Source organism: Beta vulgaris, chromosome 8 (assembly GCF_026745355.1).
Source record: "Beta vulgaris subsp. vulgaris cultivar EL10 chromosome 8, EL10.2, whole genome shotgun sequence".
Taxonomy (NCBI): Eukaryota; Viridiplantae; Streptophyta; class Magnoliopsida; order Caryophyllales; family Amaranthaceae; genus Beta; species Beta vulgaris.
The window spans coordinates 60,610,716-60,634,871 of NC_079209.1; the positions used below are offsets into that span (position 1 = coordinate 60,610,716).

At 36.3% G+C, this 24,156-nt stretch overlaps 2 protein-coding genes across 3 annotated transcripts; one reads left to right on the forward strand and one right to left on the reverse strand.

Moving 5' to 3' along the window:
- The first annotated feature begins 511 nt into the window (after nt 1–511).
- On the forward strand, nt 512–6,282 carry LOC104902345 (ABC transporter B family member 11). The gene is made up of 12 exons (XM_010690089.4): nt 512–978; nt 1,114–1,168; nt 1,294–1,469; nt 1,557–1,778; nt 1,873–2,111; nt 2,207–2,732; nt 2,830–3,103; nt 3,410–4,269; nt 4,359–4,625; nt 4,728–4,991; nt 5,091–5,384; nt 5,686–6,282. Exons 1-12 carry the CDS (start codon nt 691–693, stop codon nt 6,037–6,039), a joined length of 3,819 nt encoding a protein of 1,272 aa, XP_010688391.2. The 5' UTR covers nt 512–690; the 3' UTR covers nt 6,040–6,282.
- Nucleotides 6,283–17,696: 11,414 nt separating this feature from the next.
- On the reverse strand, nt 17,697–22,521 carry LOC104902346 (glutathione hydrolase 3). 2 transcript variants are annotated; one of them, XM_010690091.4, is made up of 7 exons: nt 22,240–22,521; nt 20,414–20,745; nt 19,730–20,248; nt 19,089–19,324; nt 18,728–18,992; nt 18,491–18,628; nt 17,697–18,371 (listed from the first exon to the last, which is right to left on the reverse strand). In XM_010690091.4, exons 1-7 carry the CDS (start codon nt 22,349–22,351, stop codon nt 18,099–18,101), a joined length of 1,875 nt encoding a protein of 624 aa, XP_010688393.2. In that variant the 5' UTR covers nt 22,352–22,521; the 3' UTR covers nt 17,697–18,098. The 2 variants fall into 2 exon arrangements, with proteins under 2 accessions (XP_010688393.2, XP_010688394.2); XM_010690092.4 differs by having other exon boundaries at nt 20,414–20,726; nt 22,240–22,518.
- Between the last annotated feature and the right edge of the window lie 1,635 nt (nt 22,522–24,156).

Sequence of the window (24,156 nt, forward strand, 5' to 3'; positions counted from 1 at the left end):
CACTTTGCTCATTTGGAACTCTCCGTATGAGTATATAAGAAAAAGATAGTATTATTGTACAGCAGAATTGATTGTATAACAGAAATTGCTAGATTCCGACTAGGCACAAAATTCATCGTATTAGCTTGATTATTTTCCTTGTCTTCCAAAGCCAATTCTAAATTGCTTAGAAATAAATTAATTGGGTGTTGCAGTCTGTTATGTCTGTGGAGCGTGGACTAAATGCATTTAATATATTGAATATGTCTGTATAAGTTAGTTTAGTTAGTTATGGTAGAATCTGTTTATATCACTCCAATTATAATTCTTGTTGTTGTTCACTCACATTGTCCACGAACACAGAAAGGTTCTTTTAGTTCAGCTGATCTTCAATCATCTGTAATAATACTAGTGTCAATTGCTTATTATCTGTCATCCTCTTGTTAGCTTCTACTGTACTTCTCAGCTAAGATATGCTACCAACCTATTAATTCGTGCTTTTCCTGCAGTCTGCTGTATTGTTTTCTGCTTATTTGCATTTAATTACATAGACACGTACACACGCACTCTCCCTCCCTCTCTCTCTCTCTCACAAAACACACACACACAAATGCAATAAGGCTTAACTAGTTTCTTTATAGTCTTGCAGAGGTGACTTTAATTTGTAAAGTAAGTACTATCCTCCAGCCCTAAAGGTGGGTTTGTGAGACTATGGGCAAGGAGAATGGGGTCGAAGAGGCAACAACCTCCAACTCTCTTGCTACTGAACAAAATCAACACATGGAGAACCAACAAAATAATGTTACTCCAGGCAGAGTTCCATTCTATAAGCTCTTCTCATTTGCAGATTCTACGGACAAGGCATTGATGATCATTGGCTCCATTGGTGCCGTCGGAAATGGTGTATGTATGCCCTTGATGGCCATCATTTTCGGTGAATTGGTTGATTCGTTTGGCGAGAATCAGAACACCAAACACATCATTCATGTCGTCTCCCAGGTGAATGCTGCTCTAATGTCTACATTCTTGAAGATTACTCATTCAATTTATTTAGCACTCTCTTCGTTTTGCTTCTGTGCTATACTTGAAATGTCCTCAAAGATGCTCAACTTTTGCACTATTGGCTTCTTGCAGGTGTCTCTAAAATTTGTCTACTTGGCCATTGGTGTGGCGATTGCTGCATTTCTTCGTAAGCACTCTAAATCTCATATCTTGTGCTCTAATATAATTGAGTAGATGACCTCAAAATAGTCTCGCTCTTATGTTTGAAACCAATCTTAGCTGAAGATCCAAATTATCTTTTTATACTGGCAGAGGTGGCTTGCTGGATGGTTACAGGAGAAAGACAGGCGGCAAGAATAAGGAAGTTGTACCTGAAAGCTATACTCAGACAAGATATTGCTTTTTTTGACAAAGAAACAAGCACAGGAGAGGTCATTGGGAGAATGTCAGGGGATACAGTTCTCATACAAGATGCTATGGGGGAGAAGGTAATGCGTTAGCACTCTTGATTGTTATACTCTCGAATCATGATCATCTTTTCTCCATTTTGTTTATATGTTACTCTTCCTTGTCAGGTTGGAAAATTTCTACAAATGATATCAACTTTTATTGGAGGCTTTATCATTGCATTTATTAAAGGGTGGCTTCTTACTCTTGTCATGCTCTCCTCCATACCCCTTCTCGCGATTTCTGGTGCAGCTATGACCATTATCGTTTCAAAGATGGCAACAAGGGGGCAAGCTGCTTATGGAAAGGCAGCAACTGTCGTACAACAGACTATAAGTTCAATCAGAACTGTGAGTTTCACTATGAAAATATTGGACACGTTAATATCTTCTTTGCAGTATACACTATACAATATATAATGACCTTGAATGATCTTCTCTGTAGGTGGCTTCATTTACTGGAGAGAAAAGTGCTATTGCAAACTACAAAAAAGCTATTGAAAGCGCCTATAATTCTGGTGTTCATGAAGGACTGGCTGCTGGGATGGGGCTGGGTGCATTAATGTTTGTTATCTTTAGCAGCTATGCTTTAGCTATATGGTTCGGCTCTAAGATGATACTTGAAAAAAATTACACTGGCGGTGCTGTCCTTAATGTCATTGTGGCTGTCTTGGTTGGATCCATGTCAGTCCATTCTTTTAACTCGTTACAATTAAATCTTAGGTAGGAGCAATTATTTCTTTGTGGGTATGTAATTATATATTCTTTAATTTACATAGGTCATTGGGGCAGGCATCCCCTTCCCTGAGTGCATTCGCTGCGGGGCAAGCAGCAGCCTACAAGATGTTTGAAACCATCAACAGAAAACCAGCAATTGATCCTTATGACTCAAGTGGAAAAGTATTAGATGATATTCATGGAGAAATTGAGTTGAGGGATGTTCATTTTAGTTATCCAACTAGACCTGATGAGCTAATTTTTAGTGGATTTTCTCTTTCAATCTCAAGTGGCACAACTGCAGCACTGGTTGGACAAAGTGGGAGTGGGAAATCAACAGTGATTAGTCTTATAGAGAGATTTTATGATCCACATGCTGGGCAGATTCTAATTGATGGAATCAATCTCAAAGAATTTCAACTAAGATGGATCCGGCAAAAAATTGGCTTGGTGAGTCAAGAGCCTATTTTGTTTGCTTCCTCGATTAGAGATAATATTGCATATGGGAAGGATGGAGCAACCAATGAAGATATTAGAGCTGCAGCTGAGCTTGCAAATGCCGCGAAGTTTATTGATAAACTGCCACAGGTTTGTACTTTTTCTCCCATGTGTTTTAGAGAAATCTATTGGAATTTGAAATTTGTAAACAGCTTAAGTTTTGAGCATCATTTTTCTATCGGTACAGGGGCTAGATACATTAGTTGGTGAGCATGGAACTCAGCTATCTGGAGGACAAAAGCAGAGAGTGGCCATAGCAAGGGCCATCTTGAAAGATCCGCGAATTTTACTTCTTGATGAAGCTACAAGTGCACTGGATGCTGAATCTGAGAGGGTTGTGCAGGAAGCATTGGATAGGATAATGGTTAATCGGACTACTATTATCGTTGCCCATCGCTTGAGCACTGTTCGGAATTCTGATATGATTGCTGTCATTCATCAAGGAAAGGTGGTTGAGAAAGGTAATCTTGCAATATTAATGTTTCCCTCTGACAGGTCTTCTCCCCCACACCCCGACTTCCATACAGAATATTGACCAGCTTTCCTTGATTAGTCCCACGGATATTGAGTATTAAAAGAATAGCTACCACTTTTCAAGTAAAGCTGGGCATATCCGATCCTCCCTATATTATGTAGTAGGTGGGATCAATGGGAGTGATGATTGTTAGATCAGTCGTGGGAGATACTTTAATAGTTTCTTGTAGGATAATTTTGCTTGGCTTATCATGATATGTTGTAATCTGGTTTCAATTTTGCCGATGAATCAGGACCACACTCTGAACTACTCCAGGATCCTGAAGGGGCATACTCTCAACTAACTCGTCTACAAGAAATAAAAAAAGAGCCTGAACCAGCTGAAGATGTTAGAGAGGTCTCAAAAGAGTTAAGTCGGAGGGTATCATCCTTACGGTCATTGAGCCGTGGATCCTCTGGGAGGCTAAGCAGCAATCGTCACTCATTTTCAATGGTGTCTGGAGTAGGAGTAGACCTTCCAGAGAGTTCTCTCCCAGAGCTTGAGGGAGCTGTTTCACCACCTTCCGAAGAACATCCAAAAGTTTCCATTTGGCGTCTTGTGTCTCTCAATAAACCAGAAATTCCAGCACTTGTGCTTGGAGCTGTATCTGCAAGCGCCAATGGTGTCATTTTTCCTATTTTCAGCATACTTTTATCTAGTGTGATCAAAATGTTTTACGAGCCACGTCATCTGTTGAGAAAAGATTCAAGATTCTGGGCCATAATGTTTTTGGTCCTTGGTTTGGCATCGCTAGTGACAAACCCTGCTCGAGCCTATTTCTTTTCTGTTGCCGGTTGTAAATTAATACAACGAATCAGATCGATGTGTTTTGCTAGAGTAGTTCACATGGAGGTTAGTTGGTTTGATGAATCTGAGAATTCAAGCGGTGCAATTGGTGCAAGGTTGTCTACTGATGCAGCAGCTGTACGTGCTTTGGTTGGAGATGCTCTGGGCTTGCTTGTTCAAAATATTGCAACTGCAATTGCTGGTTTGCTGATAGCTTTCCTTGCAAATTGGATTTTGGCTTTCATTGTCCTGGCATTAATACCCTTAATAGGCCTTAATGGATATATCCAAATGAAATTTATGAAGGGATTTAGTGCAGATGCTACGGTTCGCTCTCCCTCTCAATGTAACATAATTTAAACTTCTATAAATCTAGAGTTATGGTTCTAATATTTCTCATTTTTGGTTTCTTGTAGAAGAAGTATGAAGAGGCAAGCCAAGTTGCTAATGATGCAGTTGGTAGTGTAAGAACAGTCGCTTCTTTTTGTGCTGAGGAGAAGGTAATGCAGTTGTATGAAAAGAAATGTGAAGCGCCTATGGAAGCTGGTATGAAGCAAGGATTGATTAGCGGGGCAGGTTTTGGTGTGTCCTTTGCTTTGCTTTTTTTTGTCTATGCCATCAGTTTCTATGCAGGAGCTCAACTCATTGGCCATGGAAAAACTACCTTTACAGAGGTCTTCCGTGTGAGTATCTATACTCAAGAGATAAATGTTGTCATGCAAAATCTTATATAAACCGTCTCTACTTCCTTTTTTTCCATTTGGATTAAACTTCCACTATTGCAGGTTTTTTTCGCACTTACCATGGCATCAATAGGAATATCACAATCTAGCTCCTTTGCCCCCGATAGCAGCAAGGCCAAGAGTGCTGCTGCATCAGTATTTTCGATCCTCGATCGCAAGTCTAAGATAGACCCAAGTGATGAATCTGGGATGACCTTGGATGACGTAAAGGGTGAAATTGAGCTTCAGCATGTGAGCTTTACATATCCCACTAGACCTGATATTCAGATTTTCCAAGATCTAAGTTTGACGATTCATGCTGGGAAGGTAATCTTGGAACCGAAAATGCTCGTAAATTTCTTGCTTATAAGCAATACTATATCCCATATTAATTGTGTGTTCTCTGTTTTTATACATGCCTATCAGACAGTGGCACTCGTAGGTGAAAGTGGAAGTGGAAAATCAACTGTCATCTCACTCTTGCAAAGATTTTATGATCCAGCTTCTGGTTGTATTACCCTTGATGGAATTGAAATACAAAAATTCCAGTTGAAGTGGTTGAGGCAACAAATGGGCCTTGTAAGCCAAGAACCTGTTCTTTTTAATGACTCGATACGTGCCAACATTGCTTATGGAAAAGGAGGCGATGCCACTGAGGCTGAAATCATATCAGCTGCAGAGCTTGCAAATGCCCACAAGTTCATCTCTAGCTTACAACAGGTACATAAACTTTATTCTTTTGAAAATATTCGAACTAACCTCCTTAATTTCTTGTTCTGTTACTTGGGTTGTTTTTTTTTATCTTTATTAATATCCGTTCTTCGTATCATCCTTTCCAATACACAAGACTTGTGCTTTTCTGTCAATCTAGAGCTATAGCCAATTCGAGGTACTATATGCATTAACATAAACTTATCTATGTGCAACCTCAAAAAACACTTATTGGTAAACTAGAGTAAGCAGGAGGGTTATGTTCATCTATTATCTTAAGTAATCTCTAACCAAATGCACAACATTCCAGGGCTATGATACAGTTGTTGGTGAACGAGGAGTTCAATTATCAGGAGGGCAGAAACAACGGGTTGCCATTGCCCGTGCAATAGTAAAGAATCCAAGAATCCTACTATTAGATGAAGCTACTAGTGCACTAGATGCTGAATCTGAAAAAGTTGTACAGGATGCACTGGATCGAGTGATGGTAAATCGGACTACAGTAGTGGTTGCACATCGATTATCTACAATCAAGAATGCGGGTGTAATTGCAGTTGTGAAAAATGGGGTCATTGTAGAGAAAGGTAAGCATGAAACTCTAATTCGTAACAAAGATGGAGTATATGCATCCTTGGTTGCTCTCCACATGAGTGCATCTACTTGACCTCTTCACTTATATAGCCTGTGTAAGCACAATTTTGACACCATGCAGTCTTACTAAATTTAGGACCCTAGTAACGCAGGGAATTTTGTTAAGTAATATTTACATGTATTTTTTCTTGATTTGTTTTAAGTAGCATTAATTTTGGTTGTAAACTTGTAAGACTTGTATCATGATCCATGAGCATGTGAAGCAGATTGTACGAGGATGTAAATCAATCCATTTAATGTGAGTTGTGTGACAAAATCTTGATGCTTTCTTTTGAAGCTTAATAAGGAGCACATACGAATTTATCTCCGAGATGTACAAACTTTGTAGATCATATGACATTTTCGGAAATAAAATATAATTAATATTAAGTCGTAGAGGTCAAATATTAAGTGTTTAATATTTCGTAAAAAAAACCTTTCTAATGTGTTTAAGACACTTGTTATTTATAAATCAACCACTGTGTTTGAGATACTTGTTATTTACAAGTCAATACTTATTTGTGTGCATTAATATTCTGAAATTATAAAATTAACCTTGATAATGCTTAGGCTAATAAAAAAAAACTTAAATGAACTGGGCTCACAATAACATACGTACACATAAATCATATGATACAGTTAGTTTTCGTTAAATATAATCAGTTTTTGCGTGATATAATCACCTTTAATATAGTTAGTTTTTGTATGATAGAGTCGGTTTTGATATTGATGTAGTCGACTTTTCTAATATACTAGTCTATTTTAATGCAATAAAGTCAATTTGAATATGCAATAAAGCATTGCAAATTCTGTCCATCGGACACATTGTTTTTTATTATTGCTCTTTGATCACTCCTCCTCACTCTCCTCAGTCCTCCGCTCTCTCTTCCATGATTGTCGACAAAGAGTAAAGGTAACTCAATTTTCTTCTTCTCTTATGTGTTAGGGTTTTGGAAATTTTGCAATTCTAGTTTCAAATTTCTTTCTTTTTTTTTAGGTGAAAAGAGTGGTGCATTAATAAAATAAATAAAGTGTCCATGAGAACAAAAGGAGCAACAATATTAGGACAATGATTAACCCAACATTGCTCATAACCAAAAGGCACTACCTGCAAGGCTGCAAGGTGGTGGGCTATGTAATTTCCACCCCTTTTAAAATGAGAAAAATAATAAACTCAAAATAAGAGTAAAGAAAAACAATATCTCCAAGAATGACATCCAAATCCGAGAAGTAGATAGCAGACATAGAAAATTTGAAAATGAGAACAAGCGCATCAAACTCAATAATCACGTTCTTTAGGCCTTATTTCTTCGCACAGCTCACAACCATAAGAATGGCATTGGCCTCGGCAATATCGGGTTGCCACCAAGCCTTGACTCTTTTGATAGTCGAGAACAAGACTTTATCGTTGCTATCACGTGCTACCACACCCAATCCAACCCAACCCTCTTCGCTGAGTGACACATCAAAATTTATTTTCATCGCATCCTGACTCGGCGCACACCACTTGTTCGAGCTCGAAGGAATACAACGCCGCGAACCAAAATACATGTGCTTGGTATAAGCATCAAACTCCTCCGCCTGCCTTAGAACACGCTGGGCCAACACTATATGAGGCGTGCTTTTGTTCTCAAAAATGAATGTATTTGTCTCTTGTCATAAATTTCACGCCAACAAACATCCTTTTTGCACCATCTTCTCATCCATCTCACGCCAACTAGCAATCGATTCTAAGGGGTTCTCATTCTCCAAAACCGCTATCATATCTCCACATCCATAATCCAACCAAAGCTGTCGAATTCTAGTACAAGAGAAGAGAGCATGAAAAACAGTTTCATCAATACCTGGGCACCATGGTCATGAAGCGTTTTCCACTGTATGACGAGCCTTGGGAGTCGCTCACACATGGAGAGTTCTTGTACACATCCGCCAGAGAAAGTGGTGTGCTTTTGGTGAAATCGTCATCTTCCACAAGTTCACCCAAGCTTCATGAAAATCATTGAGGTTTCCCTCCTTCCCTAGCATATAAGTGATTTTGACCGTATAGGTGTAACGCCCCGACTCCTAAGCATCGTTTATTCATTAATTAGTTCTTACTTAGCAGCGGAAGACTTAATTTAGTCGGTGCGTTACTGCCGTACTTTCCTTTTTGGAAAATACAAGGCAACATAAGTTCGTTAAAGAACGTAACTTTGTAAATATTAAACTTCATAACTAACTTAGAAATGCATAAATAACTAGGTGAAATATAGTTAAGGTTCACAAATTTATGTTCTTAAGCTTAGAATACATATTAATAAGAGTCTGCATAATTTAAGTAGTAATTATTCCTCACTGCTACGCCATTCCGTCATCCCCGTCATTACCTAAAACAGAAAAGCAAAACGTCATGAGCCGAAGCCCAGTAACATACTACTCTAACATCGTAAATTCATTTCAATTCATTTTAGTTGCAAACAGGGAGGAGAGAGAATAGAGTAAAAACATTTCATAAACATTTTATGTAAACATAAATTCATTATTATCTTCATATCATAATCATCATCATAATTATCTTATTGGTAACTTGGCGAGTATAACATATAGGGACGTCTCCCATCATCATCATCATCATAATCATAGGGCAATAGCCACCAGGGACAATGTCCCTAACCAGAAGGTGGCATAAAGCCATGCATAGTGCGGTGCCACCAGGGACAATTGCCCCTAACCAGAAGGTGGCGTTTCCGCCATGGAATAGAACGGTACGTGCACGACCAACATAACATCGTACTGCCAAGAACCATCTTTCACTTTTGTTTATCATGTTCCATTTCTTTTTATTTATACATTATACTTCACAATCATCATGAAATCATATTCTTTAATCTTTCGCAAGTCATCATAAATTACGTAACGTCATGAAATATCATGTTCACAAAAAGATTTCATATCCCGCAATCCATAAAATCATATATTTAACATAAACATTATATAAAGATCGTAATAAAACATATATTCAGAAAAGGAATGCAGGTGTTAGCAGTAGACGTTACCTCAAATCCGGCTTAGTAACTTTGATAGTCGGGGGAGGCTTGTAATATCCCTTTTTTCCTTAATCTAAACAATAGTCGGTGTTAGCAGTAGACTCGTTAACCAAATTAGTAGTTGGACTATGTATCTTTGTTTATTTACTAAACTTTATGAGCACTGTTCTTATTACTTAAATAATTATTATTATTACATTAGCTTTTATAAAATGAAATTTGTCATATTTAAATATTAATAAATTAAGGTTAATAATATGAACTTAATAAAATAAAGGATAAGACTACCTAGTATTATATTTGCTAAACTTGTTTCACCCAACTTGCCAATTAATTAAGCTAAGTCATATTACTTAGATTTTACATTTAACATTGTAGTAAACTAGTAACTAGTTGTAATTTTACGTAATACTTCCAATAATATTAATGGGTAGTCAATAGGTACTAGTATCAACATTTCATAAACTTACGTGAATTGTTTTTAGTAAAATATGGTTAGGTACATTAGGCCCAAAATCACTAATCAAGTTCAATTATTAAATGAGCCTACATACTAAAACTTATACAAAACAGAAGATAAAAAAAGAAAGAGAATAAAAAGGAAACAGAAGGTATGTTTCCATATACCTTGCGGCAAAAACAAAACAGGGGAAAAGAGGAGCAGCTGCGTGTCGCCGGAGAGGGAGGATGCGGCAGTGATCTTGAGGGTGGTTCGTTGGATTCGTCGGAGTGAAGATGGAGTTGGTTCCGGTGGAGGCGCGTCGGCACAGGTGGGTCGAGAAGAGAGAGAATGGTGCTGCGAGTGGGTGTAGCGAAAGAAGAAGGGGAGTGCGTGAGGGTGGGTCGGTGGTGGTCGGCGGAAGTGTTTGGTGGCTAGGAGGCTGGCTGCTGCGTGACTGTCGTGGTACACGAAGACGCAGCAGGTGGTGATGTTGCGGTGGAGCTCGCCCAAAACAGAGGAGGAAACAAAGCAGTGGGTTTATTTTGTGGTATTTTTGGTTAACAAAGTTCTGATTTTTGCTTGTGGTTCAATGGAATTATCAACCGGTATTTATAGAAATTTATGGGAACTATGCTCCTATTGTTGATCAGTTTATCATGTGAAAAATATGAATTTGGTGTCAAGATACATTAATGGAAGAAGGTTGAGAATTCAAAGTTTGGAGGCTTCTTCCCGGATTTTATGAGATATTGTAGCAACTTTATTGACTAATGGAGAAGATTTCTGACATGAGCGTTGTAGTATAGAGTTAAAAGGTTTGATTTCATGTGTGAACACTACTAAAAAATTTACAGAGAACAAAAATGGGGGAAGGAAGAAGATGGGCTAGAGTGCTAGACTCATAGGGACATTTTTGTAATTTGCTTGCTTAAGTATATACTTGTTCTATTGTCCACAAGTTAGATTAAATAAAGGAAACTTAAAATAGCTTATTATACATTTTAATATCTATAATTCATGTTTTTGTTAGTTTGAAAATATTTAATCTACAATTAATCCGACAATTGGTATTACTTAAATACGGGATATTACAATAGGCTCCATCTTTAAGTATGCCCACATGAAATCATCACTACCTCCACGAAGACTAAGAGGAATAGCAAAGATACACTTCTTATCCCTCTCATTAAAATGTTGTTCAACAAGAGCACTGTTCCATTCCATCTACACATAGTCAATATAATCAAATCACCAACTATTTTCAGCTTCTCAACTTCATCACTCTCAATAAATATCCCTCTCTCATCTTCATCCCACAGATTACGCCATATGTAAATATTTCTCCCATTTCCCACCCTATACATAATTACTTCCTTCAACAAACTCTTAGCACTCCAAATACTCCTCCACGAGAAGCTATTAGCTAAAGTACCCCAAACTTGTATGGAGACATCACTATTAGGGTAATATTTTGCTTTCATAGCATGACTAAGGAGTGAGTTTTAAAATGGAGAAGGCGCCAAATTTATCTACCCAAGAGAGCATTATTAAAAACTGTTAGATCTTTAAATCCCATGCGTTCTGAACACTTTGGTTTGCAAAGTTTATCGCAAATTAGCTAACGCATACCTCGTCTTAACATAACTTCAGAGAACAATTTTCTAACATCAAATGGCTAAACCTGAAAACTTAGTTATTCATGGTGTTATGAGCCGCCTAACTTTCAAGAACCTTCTCCGTCTTAGCCTCTTAGGAGATGTTCATTACGTTTGATTTCAATAGGCTTCAGTTCATCCAAAGATACATGTGAAGCCATCAAGTTTCTTGCAACTTCATCTGAGCTTGAATACCTTCACTCTGCCGTTTAACCATCTGTAAGAGCTTTGTCTCACTGAAATTAATTTAGGTGATCTCAATGTATTTTGTTTCACTTTTCACATGGTTCAATGTTGTCCGATTCCTTCATCAGCAATCTCAAGTTATCAGTAAATATTTCAAGCATATACGTGCAAGTTTTTTAAAAGAACTCGAACTCATTATATTAGCTTTGTTGGTAATATTCAAAGAGTACAAAGAATCATAATGGCTAACCAAGAGAATTCTTGTAGAATTATGTTTAATTACTTTCTTTTCATGCAACGTGATTGTGTGCAGATTGATACCATTAATGATAGCGTTGTTGCACAATTCCAAATGTGAGTACGATAATCATTTTATAATGGAAAATCTTGTGAAAGTGGAAATTGAAGGTATTACAGGATCAGGTGCGAAGCTCAAATTGATTGAATATGTGTTGTGTGTTTAAGCTGTGCTTGAAGTTCTTTCACTCAAGTTAATCGATACTACTTATGAGGTTGAGGTGTTGCGAGAGCTACTGCACTTACCAAGTGCATCGACAATGGCAAAAGTTATTTGTTTGCAACAATAGAAGATCTATATGAATGTCCTTAATCAGGATCTCTGTCTTGGTTACCCAGCACTAAGCCTTAAGCATGTGTACCTTATAAACTGATTCATTAGCTATTGTGATAGCTTAAGTGGCACTTGACAGTTTGTTTCTAATTAGTTAGATTTGTTAGAATTTGTTACTTAGCTTCTTCGTTACACTTCGTAAACCCTCTAGTATAAATAGTTTTCTTATATTGTAATTCAGTTCATACATAGACGAAATAAAACTAAAGGCTTATTCTCCCCAGTTTATTTTCTGTTCAGTTGCAATCAGTTCAGTTCAATTCAGTCATTTAATTCTCTGATAATAAAACAATGATAATAATAATTATTATTATTATTACTATTATAAATATTAATATCATGATTATAATAATTATTATATTATTATTTATCATTATTATTATTATTCTAATATTGCTAATTATTGTTTTGCCAATATTTTTTTATATGATTCAACTAATTATATTGAAATGATAATTAAAGCCTAATAAATAGAAATTGCAATAATATTTATCATTGTTTAAAGTACAAACTTTTTAATAGATGACAATAAAAATACTATTAGTAACAACAACAATAACACTTGTCATTATTGAAATGAAAAAAATACACGTTTTGAGAGTTGAATTACTAGGCAAAATAATAGTCCCTCCGTCCCATAATATAAGTCCCAATTCTGTTTTTACACGGAATTAAGGTAAAATAGAATCTTATTTTATTTGAATAAAAAAATTCATTTTTATTGAGAAGCACTTACATTGGTTTTTTCTTTTTAACAAAAATAAAAACTGTCATTTAATGTTGCATGGTTTAATGTGGAGAGGAGTTCAATAATGGGGTAAAAGATTCCATTTTGTCATTAATAATGGTGCATTGGAAGCTGGAATTATGATGACATTTTGGGAATTAAACTATTTTCATAAGGATATTTTGGGCATAATTATTGATTGAAAATAGAAATAAGACTTATATTTTGGGACACCTTATAAGAAAATAGGACTTATATTATGGGAGAGGGAGTAGTATTATCGAATATTTATTAGTTTTCATACTCGGTTAATTATTATTTTATATAATAACTTATTATTATTGATGAATCATTATTATGAATTTATTATTAATTAAATAATATTATACTCCCTCCGTTTCCTAAAGATCTTCCCTCTTTCCGTTTAAGGGTGTTTCCAAAAGATCTTCCCTCTTTTGCTTTATTCCTTATTTGGCAAAACAAATTTCCTTTCACTATCATATGGTCCACCATTACATTATTAATTCAATTTTACTCCCTTTCTCTCTCCTACTTTAACCCCTTTTTATTTGTTTATTTATCTTAACCCCTTTCTCTCTCCTACTTTACTCACACCATGCCCCACACAACTTGATTTTCCTTGGTATCTGTAGGAACAGTAAGTGAGAAGATCTTTAGGAAACGGAGGGTGTATCATATTATATTATTATCATTATTATTAGTTATAATTTGATTCAGTTCAGTTCAGTTCAGTTGCAATCAGTTCAGTTCAATTGCAATCAGGTCAGTTCAGTTGTTTTATACCGAAGAGAAGAGACCAAAACAAAGATTTTTGTCTATTTTCTCTATAAGATGATATCAATCATCTCCACATTGTAATTGTATCAGAGCTAGAAGCTCATATCGATCGAAATTCTTCGATTTTCCTTACTGATTTCATTCAATTTTGAACAGAAATCATAATTTTCTCTAGAAATTCTCATTTCTTCTTCCTAAATCAATGTTTATAAGTTGATTTTCTCCAGAAAATCTTAATTCTTCTTTCTAAATCAACATTTCCAAGTTGATTTTTCTTCTAAGTTACATTTGTTGTGGAATTTTTCTTCCTTTTTTTTTTGGTTAACAAGGCATGCATAACATTAATAGAAATAGTTAGGGCTTAAAGCACCTATTACAATCCGAGATAATCAGTTCATTACAGACATTAGGGGGAAGGGGTAAGTTCCTCAATACATTGATCTCGCTATCACTAGTTCTGCCATTTTTCGCAAGATAGTCTGCTACTTGGTTTTCCTCACGCTTCACGAACACGAACCGGGCATCTCTGAATACCTGTTTGTACTCCCTACATGCACTCAAAGCATAAGCATATATATCAGTAGTCACTTTTTCTTGATTTAATAGCGTAACGATTTCCTTGCAATCCGAGCAGATCAAAATAGAGTTACAATTATTAGCACTAGCCATTTTCATACCATAAAATATTGCAATCAATTCTGACATTTTAGCATTTAGGGTATAAATTCTTTTCTGGAACCCTGCCGCCCAATTACCCTTTTTTGAACGTAGACATCCTGCAATTCCTGCAGGGACCTTAGGTGAAATAAATGAGGCATCAGTGTGAAGGACCATCCAATGCTGTGGGAGGGAGGAAATAAGGGAGGTATTAGGGATATTGGGGAAATTTTTGGTTAGGGGGGACACACAGGCCATGAATTCTTGTGCCGCAACACAAGCTCTATGAATGATATAGGAGTGATGAGGGATGGTGACACTTTCAAATAGGTACTTATTGCGGGTCGTCCAGATAGCATAACATATGAATGGGAAGGAAGTACTCCACGGGATACCTTTGAAGTGATCATGACTAGACATGTTCATAACAAACCACTCCTCATGATTTGTAATATCCATGAAAGTTTCAAATGGAATTACATCCCATACTTCTCTAATGTGCTCACAATCTCTCAGGACATGTAGGATATCCTCCTGAAAGGAATCACACATATTACACACTGGGTTTGGGACAATTTTCCTATTGAACAACAATTTTTGTGTGGGGATCCTATCATGCCAGATTAGCCATAAGAAGATTTTTATTTTTGGAGGGAGTTGGCTACCCCAAACCCATGAGGTGTTTCGAATTTGAGCTTTGTCAATTTGCTTGGTATTCGTAATTTGGACCGCCATTTTCAAAGAGAAGGTGTCATTCACCACCAGGGAGGAGAAGGGGGTATCAAGGTCATCTGAGCGACGCCACTGGAAGCTGTAGATGTTATTAATGACATATTCAGGTAGGTCAAACGTGAAGGAGATACCATCCCAGTCCCCCGTATTCCACACTTCCCTGACACTCACTTCTGATTCTTTTTCTGATAAAGGGCCAATAACACAACTACGGAGAGGGCCAAGTCCTAACCAGTCATCCTCCCAAAAGGAGACCATTAAGCCATTTCCTAGCTTCCATTGACAACTACTCTCAAGGATATGCCATCCTTTCCCAATACTCTGCCATATATGTGATCCATTCTTGAATTTAGTGATTCCCGTATTTTTCACATATTTTGAGAGAATGCAGTCTTGGGCCAGGTTAGGAGGGCCCTGGCACATTTTCCATCCCAATTTAGCCATCAGAGATTGATTTAAGGTTTGGTGGTTTCTAATTCCTAGTCCCCCAAGGTTCTTGGGCAGCAGGAAGGTGGCCTCTTTGGATACTAGGTGCATACGGTTTTTCCCCTCAGTCTCACCCCACAAGAAATTATTACAAATTCTATCTAGTTCAACAAGGCTAGCGACTGGGAAACAAGTAGCTTGCATATAGTAGCTAGGGATTGTATTCAAGGTTGATGAAATAAGGGTTAGTCTCCCGGCCCTTGACAAGTAATTCGTTTTCCATGAGGCTAATCGTTTCCTTACTTTCTCAATCACAAATTGCACATCTCTTTTCTTCGGACGTTTGTGAGATAGTGGTAATCCAAGGTATAGGCCTAAGTTTTCAGATCTCTCAACCTTAATTGTTTCTTGGAATAGGTCCTGGAAAGATTTCTTGATTTCTGCTAAAATGACATAACAATCATATCCAACATTCAACGTCGCAGTCAAAAATTATGTTAGATATCCTGTTAGATAGAGTAATGCCAATCATAATTCATTTGTGCTTATCAAAATTGATGTGATATAAATCCATGATATGTTTGGGAATGTGATAGCAATTTGTCTAGCAGTAAGACTTGAACAGGCATTTTGCAACTTCAGTCTTCATGTGAGCTTCAATGCCTTTAGTATGGGAGTTGTTTGGGTCAGGTAAAAGCCGACTACTTTTATAATTATGTTATTGCAGGAAATCTATGTGTTTCTTTTTGCTTTACTTTGATAGGTATCGTTCTTGTCTCTTACTATCATCTTTCTGGGGTGTGAAGATTGTAACACAGGATCGAGTGCAGAGCTGAAATCCAATGAGTACGTGCTTTCTATCTCTATAGTGCTCGAGTTATGTTCTTCAAGTGTGGAAATCTTGATGTCAGACCTAAAAGTGTCAAGAGATGGGGTGCAGGCTTGATGCAGTCGGGAAATATGGAGAAAAGCAAGTGCTAATCTCGATTAAGAACGAACAGATTTACAAGCGATAAATCTGTAGAAAATCCAGTATCCGCCAGAAAAGAGTAGGAACTCTGTGATATTATTAAAAGTCAAAAATTGCCTCCCAATAATGACCTAATAATGTTTAAATACTTTACACAAAATTCTAATACGAAATTAAGGAAATAATAAAATCCAGAAATAATTAAAATGCTAATTTCGGGCCTTAAACGAACGCCAATTGCTTAAAAAGCCTATAGGTCACAGCGTAGCGATGAGTTTGACTCGTTAGCCCGTTCCGCTTCCAGAAAGGTATCACAATAAGCAATTAGACTTCGTTAGCCCGATTAGTAGAAATCATTTCAGGCTAATTTGACGATCAATCTTATCCGCTAACCTTCCTACGTCAAGGCTTGCAGCTCCGAAGAGCATTGGGAAAGGTACATCTTGTTTGTTTGGAGCGGCAGAGGATCTGACATATCGATGTATATTTAGTAGTGTTGTTCTCCTCTCAGTTCTTTTGAATGATGAAAATCTACTTGTGCCATCCAAAGTGTAGCTTTTGTAACACACAAAAGGAATCTGCAGCTCATCTCTTTCGAGATTGTCAGGTTTCAAAAAGGATTTGGAGCTCTTCTTTAGGAATTGTTGCGGACAACGGGCAACATCTGACAATTCAGGAATGGATAAGAAATTTATTAAATCTATTCAAGAAGAGGAAAAAAGAAGAAGGTTTAACAACGGAAGTTGATTTTATCGCAACTCTCTGGGGCATATGGGTCCATCGTAATGAAATCATCTTCAGAGGTATGTCTCCTGATCCTGAGCGTATCATGTCTATAGTTAAGGATCATTCCTACAGATCAAACTATAAGAAGAGAAAAGAGAAGATGAACAAAGCTACGCAGGGGGTAAGGTTGGAGGAAAACAATCAGCATCATATGGCATGGACAAGGGGAGAAAATATCAACGTCAATGTTCAAACAATTGTAGTGGATGGGGCGTGGAAAATGAACGCGAATACGAATCAATAGCAAGCTGCAATAGCATGGAAGAATATCAACAATGATCCATAGGAAGAGGCAGCAACAAGGATCTTTGCTAATTCAGCAGAACAGGCAGAAGCTTATGCAGTATTGAAGGCAATATCCGATATGGAATGGAGAAGTGCAGGTCTAATAATCAAGACGGATAACATGGAAGTAATTAGAACGCTGAAGAGTGACAACGGTACAAATAAGAATCTGGATAGCATAATAAGAGAAATCAATAGAATAGCAAATAGTTTCAATTTCATTTCATGTATTAAGGTAAGTAGGGAAGAGGTTAAATTAGCGCATAATCTTGCTTCTAAAGCAAGGAAAGGCTAACTGTCTCCTCCTTTGTGTCTTGGTTTTACCCTTTGCCAAAAAAAAAAAAAAAAAAAAGTGAAACTAAATTTAAGGTATTGCTGGTAACTTATGTACAAGATAAAGATTTAACTAAAAATTGCAGAATACGACTTCATTACAGTTGAATGGCATCTTACTAATACCATTATCCATCTTATAGTAACAAAGTTTCCAATGAATCAGAGGACAAAGCCTATTAAATTCTAAGCACAATCACTTTTTCTTTAGGTAAGAAAACAAGAAAATTAGGAAGTAGGATTGCAATCTCTCAAGGTGGTAACCTATTTTATCTAGAATTATAAGATAATGAGAATCAGTAAAATAAGCTAATCTATGTGTGGTCCGGGCCTTGATGAGCGAAAGAGGCGAGCCTATCTGCGGCCCTATTAGCTTCGTGATAGATATGGCGAATGTAGATGATATTTAACTTTAAGCAAGAATCACATATGCACAAATTTAGATGCCTGCAGGCCTTCCATCTTTTCTGGGATCACTTACTGCAATGAGAGTACCAATATTTGCATTACCAATATGATTCTTTCTAGTTTTCCTGCCTAGATCAACTGGATTTTCAAATGTCTGAACAATAAGCTGGCAAATTGCTCCAATTCCTATACGCTTCAATTGGTGACCTTTCTCTTCCAAGAAAGCCATTTTTTCTTGTGAAAGTTCAATGTGCTCCCCATCAATCACTGTCACGTTCTCGTATGAGACTACATTCGGAATCAGCTGCACAGCATCAAGAATCAGCAAAAAGAACAGATTAGGCACCTGATCAGTTTCTTGAAACTAATACTGATAGATTTTGGGTGGATTTCTGACAATAAAGGAAAAGTGAAAAATGAAACCTCATGATACACTCTTGGACTTTGAACAGCAGTGAGAGGGTCCATTCCCTGAACAAAATGGTTAAGAAAAACCTGGACTACTGCTGGAATTATTTTCATCCCACCACTACCACCAATGACTCCAGCCAACTGATCATCCTGTCATTCAACCAAATATGAAACAACGATCAAAATTCTCTTAACGGAAGTTCTAAACAAAAGGGAAATTTACTAAATAAAAATTTGCTTGTATCTTACCTTGAGAATAACAAGAGGAGTCATAGAAGACAAGGGCCTTTTTCCTGGTTGTATGAAATTTGCAGGAGCAGGAGGAAGATTGTCAGGACTTACTTCTGTAGGAGTTGAGAAATCATCCATCTCGTCATTCAACACAATGCCAGTAGAAGGGGACAGCACTCCGCCTCCAAATGGATAGTTCACTGTTGTTGTTACAGACACTGCATTTCTCTCTGCATCGACAATGCAGAAATGACTCGTTCCATGATCTTGTAGCTGAGACCACCTGCAGATTCAAGAATTTAGTGGCAATGAGAACTTCCCACCACATTTTCTTTTCTTTTTCCTTTTGTAGGGTAGTTAAATATCCTTCCTTGTATACCTGCTCAGATAGTATTCAGGAGGGAAAGTTGTGTTATCATATATCTTGTGCCAAATTTCCTCTGCAAAAGATGGGGAAGTCATGTCGGACATATACTTAGTAACGTTAACAAAAGCAGGATCACCCAAGTTCATTCTGATGGCAAACATATGCTTCATTGCCTCAATCAATCTATGTAACCCTAACGATCCTTTAATAGCATTGGCGCTCCCATACTTGTTTAGTATGTTTAAAATCTGTTTTGCACCAAAACAAAGAGAAGAGAAGTTCTTTAAATTGCCAACAAAACAGAATGTGATTAAAACCACAATCTGAACAGTTTTGCTTGACAAGTATAAGCTTCCTTAGTCCTTAACCTTTTTTGACCACAAATTCTTATTAGTATAAACTTCAAAAGAAACACTGTCATGTAGGATATTGCTCGATACGACTCAATGTGTATATTCAAAATATCAACTTTCTTTTAATAATTTTTAGTTAATACGTAATAAATATATTAATGGGACATGTGTGTCTTGGAGATCGCAAAAGGCAAATGTATAGTTTATTATGGGACGGAGGGAGTAATAGATTGGCAAGGAAGAGTCTTTACAAGTGACCTATCCAAAGGGAGAGTGAGAATTTGCTATAAGAGCTCTTACCATGGCAATTCCCAGGGTTCCACTTGAAGGAGGGGGCATTCCCAGAAGTTCGAACCCCATTACATCAACTGCCAAAGCATCGGTTACTTTCACTTTGTAATTCCTTAGATCCTCCATTGTCAGAATCCCGCCTGCCTCTCGCACATCCCTCACTAACTTCTCCCCAACCATGCCATTGTAGAAGGCTTGTGGCCCATGTTCTGCTATTGCCTGTAAGCTATCTGCAAGCTTTACATTGTAGCATATGTCTCCTGTCTGTAAGAGCCTCCCATTTGGTGCAAACACTTCTCTTAAGCCAGGATCAGCCTTAATCTTCTCCTCATGTTTTAAGATGTCGTTTCCTAGATAGGGAAGAACCTCGAAGCCATTTTTGGCAAGCTGTATAGAAGGTTGGAATAGTATTCTCCATGAAAGCCGTCCATACTTCTTCCACGCTTCGTGAAGACCTGCCAACTCACCTGGTACACCCATCGACAAGGGGCCTAAATTCTTTGCCCCAGGATCATTTTTGTACATGTTCTGTTTTTATTACAAAGAATACAAAATGTCAAGTCATCATACTGGAAGCATATGATCTACCAGGTGCATAACAGGCTTTAAGTATGAGATTTCTTTTATCCTAGTATAATGAAAATCGTGTTCTAGTCAAGCAATTGGAGAAGAAAGGTAATAGTAGAAATGAACCTCAGAAGCAGATGAAGGAGCAGTTTCTCTCATATCAAATGCTAGAGCTTCAGAGGTTGATGCAGACCTGACAACCATGAAAGCGCCACCTCCTATCCCGCTAGCCATGGGATTTACTACTCCTACACACAATGCAGTTGCAACAGCAGCATCGACTGCGTGGCCTCCCTGTCGTAGCATAAATACTCCAACGTTTGAGCAGCGGCCATCATCAGCTGCAACAACTCCTCTGTCTGACTCCACAATCTCCGGGTTATCAAATTGCGCTTTTCCATTGAACCTTTGCTCTGTAGTTACAAACCAAGAAGTCTTTCTGCTCCCAAAAGCAAGGCCTAGAGTTAGGCATATACAGAAAGAAAAGATTAAGTTCTTAGGAACTTTCATCTATTGAAGTTGAGATACAATTACTGTAGTTAAAATTATGATCAAAACACTAGTTAAGCCTCAGACTTCATGGTCATTATTAAGTAATTGATGAATATATATAAACACATGAGGTCTAATTTCAATAAATTTGACAAATAAGTTGTTCAGAAACAAAAATCTAGAGGGGCAAGTAACTAATGGATAGATTGTACATACAAAGTTGCACACTTCACAATGTCAAATTTGTTAAGTGTTTATTTCACACTGCCGTCTTATGAGACTTGTCTGTTATAATGTTATAAGAAGCTAGTGGACGAGAATTTATGAACATGGACCACAAAGACAGCTGTGTGATTGTGAATCCTTCAAACTAAGAGTTTGTTTGATAGGAATTATACTTTCTCAAACAAGCTTTTCATTCCTTTCATAGTAGTTTCTCTAGTTGAGAGGAATTACTACTAAAAACATGTTTTCAACAAGATTATTGCATTTGCAACATAAAGCACAAGGGCAAAAACTATTTTGTTTACATAGAAAAGTGTGAGAAGTTGAACTTTTTAGAAAATGGAAAAGTGCGGAGTTGTTTGGTTGACAAAATCATCGAAAGTTACACTTCTTGTGAGATTCTACTTCTAGTAAGAATCATGAAGTTTCTTATCTAGTCCATAAGTGGAAGTTTCTAGAAAATGAAACATTGTCACTTTGTTGGGCTGACAAGATAATAGAAAGTTAGCGCTTTTTACCAAATTCTACTTCCTACACAAAGAAGGAAGTTGTTTACCTAGTCCTTAAGTAAGTAAAACTTCCTTTTTACTTACGTAAAAAGTTCTCTATGATCAACAACCGAACAATCTTTTCCACTCCCTAAGAAACCAAACTACGAAAAAAACCCGCCCCTCTAAGAAGCATACTTTCTATGTTCAATCAAATGACCATAAAACAGGTTTGTACAAGTTTATACATGTTTGTTACCTAACACCTACACTTATTTTTTTTATAAAATAAGTCATCAAATAAAGTATAGTAAAGATTGATCATATGGGTCCTGTTTTCCTGTAGACTGTAGATAGACAAAACTCATTTATTGGTTCTGAACTTCTTTTATTAGGTATTACAGTCCACAGAACCAACATGTTTCTTTGAATCCTTTCCTTCTACATCTCAATTACCAAGAAAATTAGTCATAACTGTCATATTGCAACTTTCATACCATAAAATCAAGTAATCCAAAATAGAAAAAACTTCACTTTGATCATTTAGTTCATGGGTAAGATTCAAAAGACTTTCTTTCACATCAGAAATCAAAGAAAAACTCTTTTATTTCCAAAGCTAAAAACTTCATATACTCACAAACAAAAAGAATAAAATTCAATATATAAAGGAAAAAAAAGAAGTGAAAAACCAGCAAAGAATGATAGATAATTCAGTAAAGTTAAAAGAACTAATATAAGTTTACTCACCTGTAATAGTTAGTAATGCAAGAAGTGAAAAGACAGCTTTACCCCAAGAAATAACCTTTGATTTTTTATGGTTGCCAAGAAGAGGACTTTCTGTGCTTCCAACATTCTCCATTGCTGCAACAAGATGAAAGACAGAGAGAGCCAAGAAAACTGGAGGGTTAATTGGCAAGAATCAGATAAACATATAAAATAAGCCACACTTTTATTGAATGAGAGTGGTTGAATTAGTACTGGATTGTGTGTAGACTGTGTACAAGTGAGGTGGAGGATATTATATTTTTTGCTGTAACTTGTTATGAATATAATGATTCATGATTCAGTATGGTAGGGACAGGTTGACAATCATGAATCTTTGAAGAATATAGAAGTGATATAGTAGTGTAATCTATTACTTCCTCCATTTAAAAATAGTTGCGTCAATTACATAGCATAAAGTGTAAACTACTCATATTTTACGTTTTGATTGTCTTTGATAATTTATATTTTGAAAAAAACATAGTAATATGAGATTTTGTTAAAGATATTAATGTATGATACCATATTAATGTATGAAAAAAACATAGTAATATGATACCATACATTAATAAAAATTTGTTGAGATTTACGTAAAGATAATTAAAGATATTAATGTATGATACCATATATTGACAAATATGAGAATCCTATTTTTTTTAACGTAAGATGAAGTTCCTTGTAAGGAAGGGGAGAAAATTGGAGATTTCTCCTTGCAAAGAGGTGAAACTCAATCCCTTGATCTTTGGGATCGGAGATGATGTTAATATTACTAGGTTATCACCTGCTGCTTGAAAAATAATAGAATATGAAATGGTAGAAGTGAGGTTGAGGATACAGTATTTTTTGTTGTCCTGATTCAGTATAATAGGGATAGGTTAACAATCATTAAGAAAATAGTAATGAACTTATAGTAGTATAAGTTACTTTTTATTGTTAAAGTGTGCTTGTTTTGTTGTGGTTGGGAACTTTTTTTTCTTAAGTTATATTGGTTGTGTGTTTATTAGTGTTTCATCCATCACCTTCAATTACAAGTGCTTGCTAAGTTGCTTGTATACTTTTTCTTCTTTCTTGTTTATCAAACTATTTTTCTTCCCACTTTCTTTTTTCTTATTGAATCTTTCCAGATTGGTATTGTTTTTTTTATTTGGCAATTGATGTATTTATAATTTAGCAAGAGAGACGTACTTAGACGATAATTCCCCTTAACATTTTTCCCTTCTTTCAAGTGTTTAAGCCTCTGGATCGAATTCTGTGCGAGGACATCTCGAAAGTGCGATTAGTTATCTTACTAATATTAAAAATAAATCTAGTAAGAAAAGTAAAAGTAACAAAAAAAAAACTTATATATCTATTTATATGAATAAATCCAAAGCCTTTAGCCCTTCACTAACATGAACCAGTCAAATTATACTATTTCTCCTCCAGTAAGAAAAATTCCAATAGTTTTTGCAAAAAGTGTAAAATATATGGGGGATAGTTTGAGAATTTATAGTGACGCTTTTCTTTTAGATGTTCACAACAATGAGAATCTTTGAGTTCATATACTAAGGTCTAAGGATGTGTTTTTTCTCATCTGAATTTTGATTAATTTATCTAATTGAATTTATTGAAGCTTATTAAATCTTATTTTGATAATATAATAAAAATTATCAGAAATGGTTTAAAGTTATTAAAATTTATTTAAACTTATTTTTCCTAAAACTTATATATTCAAGAAAAGGACTAAGGCTCAAGTGTGGTGCTAACCACTTACTTTTTGTGGATCCATTATTAATTTTCCTTGGTTTAATATTATGAAGGAATTGGTTAATTTTTTGTCGATTAATTGCTTGATTTTCTCCTCTAAATCATATGAGCCTTATTTTTCTCTTTTCGTGCCTTCTTGCCTACTCAAGTCAGTTA